Source organism: Quercus robur, chromosome 2 (assembly GCF_932294415.1).
Source record: "Quercus robur chromosome 2, dhQueRobu3.1, whole genome shotgun sequence".
Lineage (NCBI taxonomy): Eukaryota > Viridiplantae > Streptophyta > Magnoliopsida > Fagales > Fagaceae > Quercus > Quercus robur.
In genome coordinates this window covers 51656363-51659491 of record NC_065535.1, presented here as the reverse complement: position 1 = coordinate 51659491, position 3129 = coordinate 51656363, and the positions used below count along the sequence as shown (strand labels likewise).

Here is a 3129-nt window from a genome sequence, read left to right as displayed (position 1 = left end):
AATCAAAATCCGAGTGCAACGTTTGAAATAAGAAATGATTCAATTTTGGGAGACTTCACGTATAGCGCATTGTCGAGAAGCTCCAATGCAGTGGGAGTCATAAGCTACGGGTCCTACTACCCACAACATATTCGCTGGCCGCAGCTTCCACGAAAGAAAGCATAAAGACAATCTCCAGCGCCAGTGTGTCCATATATGTTGATGATCTATAAGATTATAGGTGAAATCTGGATCAAGCCAAAAATGGATGGGATAGGTTGGTGATGTTAATCTTTGCAAGTAGTGCATGACAATTGACAAGCATCATATTTTTTTTTTTTTTACATTTAACTTTACTTCCAATTTAAACACGTTAAATCATTTACTTTGCAAAAAAAATAAAATAAACATGTTAAATCATAATTATTATGTTCTAGTGCATGAACTGAACAGACAAACAAACCAAAACTGATTTGGCCCAATTGGGATAACCTGCCATTGTTGGTTGTGGATTTTGTAATAATGATTTTTAACAGATACCAATTTTGAACCTGGACAATAAGACAAACCCTTGTGTGGGATGGCCAATTAGACCATGCCACTTATGACCTAGGGAATTTCAACCCAGCCCCATTTATGTTGGAGAAAACTCTTCTTCGATCAGAGTCACCCATAAACTGAAATATAGATAAGCTTGATGAAGTATTTGGTGTGGGATTCAGCAAAAAAAGAAGTATTTGGTGTGGGGGCAAAGAAAAAGTCCGAGAAAAAGGGGTCACATATTCCTCTTGGTCTTGGACATGTAAATAGAAAGAAATAAAGAAAGAAAAAGGCATTGGTCAGGTTGATCTAGTTCCCAGGGGGGATGAATTTGCAAAAAACAAGGTCTGGCTACGCTCATGTGTATCCCATCAACTTGCCCAAGTGGGACCAACTTTTCATACAATTCCCACAACTCAATACACATCATAAAGGAATGCTTATAACCACCAACATGTTCACTTCATAACCATGAACTATCTCATTTCCACCATCCTATAAGTTAACCCAACACCAACACCAACACACCAAATATCCATCACTCTTTCCTAATTATCACCTTCAATTAACCCAACTTTAGGTTTTTCTTATAATAAACCTTTCTTTCTTTCCACTTTTAACTTTTACTTTGTAGACATATCTGTGTTTAAAAATGGCCATGATCTGCTTAGATGAGAGCACAAGTGGGTCAATAACATCTTCAAGTTTTACTGTGAAAAGGTCCATGGAGAACTCATGCCAAATGGGTAGTGGGAGTAGTGCTAAATCAAACTCAGAAATTGGTATCGAAGCGGATTCGAAAAAGTTACCATCTTCCAAATACAAGGGAGTAGTTCCTCAACCCAACGGCAGATGGGGAGCACAAATATACGACAAGCATCAACGCGTGTGGTTAGGAACTTTCGATGAGGAAGAACAAGCCGCTAAGGCCTATGACATTGCAGCACTAAGGTTTCGTGGCCACAATGCCATCACAAATCTCCAGCACACTTTGGAGCCTCACAAAGATGCCAATGAATTGTATTTCTTGAATTCTCATTCAAAGGATGAAATTGTGGACATGCTCCGGAAACACTCTTATACACATGAGCTTGAGCAAAGTGAGTACAATATTTGTGCGAGTCATGGCACTAGAAAAAGAAATAGAGATAACTGGCTCATGGACACACCTGTGTCTGAGTCTGAGCTATTTGATGTAGCAAAAGAGTACCTTTTTGAGAAGGTGGTGACACCAAGTGATGTAGGGAAACTTAACCGCTTGGTTATTCCTAAACAGCAAGCCGAGAAGTATTTTCCATTGCCTACTGAAAGTGCTGCAAAGGGTGTGCTGTTGAATTTTGAAGATAGTATTGGGAAGGTGTGGAGGTTTAGATATTGCTATTGGAGTAGTAGTCAGAGCTATGTTTTAACAAAAGGGTGGAGCAAATTTGTGAAGGAGAAGAACCTGAAAGCTGGGGATAGAGTTAGCTTTCAGAGATCAATGGGGCCTGATAAGAAGTTCTTCATAGGATGGAGGCCGCGAAATGGATCTAGTTTTGCGGAAGTGCTTGATAAGGTAAAGTCATCAGCCACTATTCAAGCTGTTAAGGTGGTTAGGTTATTTGGTGTCAACATTTTAGAGACACCTACAAGTAGTTTTGTAACTAATAATATATAAAGAAAAAAAAAAAAAATATATATATATATATATATATATATATATATATATGTATTTCACCTCTACAAACTCTACAAGTTCTGTTGAAGTTAGAATGTAAAAGATCATAAGGGGGTTGTTTTCTCTTTTCTCCCTCTTTTTTTTTTTTTTTTTTCAAACAAAACAAATATATAACAATAAAAAATCAAGTTTTAGTCCCAAAATTTCGAAATCAACTATAAATTCTTAATGAATTAATCAAGATCGATTACATTTAATCTTTTATATCATTTTACTCTCTCTTCTTTCAAATAATTTGATAAATATAACAGGGGATAAGGGATTCAAACCTGGGGGATGTCAATTTAGCTATAAAACTCTTATGTGATTCTGCTCTATTTAAAGTTATGCTTGATAATGTCAAAAAACGTCAATAAGTCACATAGTCCTCACGTGATCAAAACTACACCTGCACAACACAGAAAAAGAAGACCTCAAGAGAGTATCAGTGTGGTACCAGCCAAAGACTCTCCGAAGGTTAAGTGAGAGAACTTTCTTCACAACTTTAGAGTGTCAGAATTGGGGTAAATTATGCGTACCTTGGTTTCTAGGGGTTTTGGGTTTTTATAGTAGTGTAGAGCCGACCTTAGTTTTCTTGGCGGAGAAGATGTTTCCATATAAGGAAGATTTCCATACATACACGTATTTCATGGGATTCTTGCCATACAGAGATTTCATTGATTAGGGTTAATCGTAGGGCATAAGATATTTCCATTTGAGGTTTCTGGAGACCACTTAGGCCATGTAGATGCCACGTGGCTCTACTACCCGTCTCCCCTACATTCATTTAACTTGAACCCGTCCACTACGGAGGGCCCGTCCATCTACCTTTTTCTACTTCCGTTGTTTTATCTATATAGTCCACTTACTTACTACCGTCACGTGTGGTAATGTCTCAGAGAACGGATCTATCT

General features: G+C 37.7%; 1 protein-coding gene across 1 annotated transcript; it reads left to right on the top strand.

Annotated features, from left to right (window-relative positions):
• The first annotated feature begins 710 nt into the window (after positions 1-710).
• On the top strand, positions 711-2197 carry LOC126713933 (AP2/ERF and B3 domain-containing transcription factor RAV1-like). Its single transcript, XM_050413896.1, has one exon. The coding sequence runs from the start codon at positions 1172-1174 to the stop codon at positions 2174-2176; it is 1005 nt and encodes a 334-aa protein (XP_050269853.1). The 5' UTR covers positions 711-1171; the 3' UTR covers positions 2177-2197.
• The last annotated feature ends 932 nt before the right edge of the window (positions 2198-3129 follow it).

Bases quoted from the DNA above. Each gene is read 5' to 3' on its own strand.
- LOC126713933 (XM_050413896.1), top strand. From the start codon at position 1,172: ATGGCCATGATCTGCTTAGATGAGAGCACAAGTGGGTCAATAACATCT.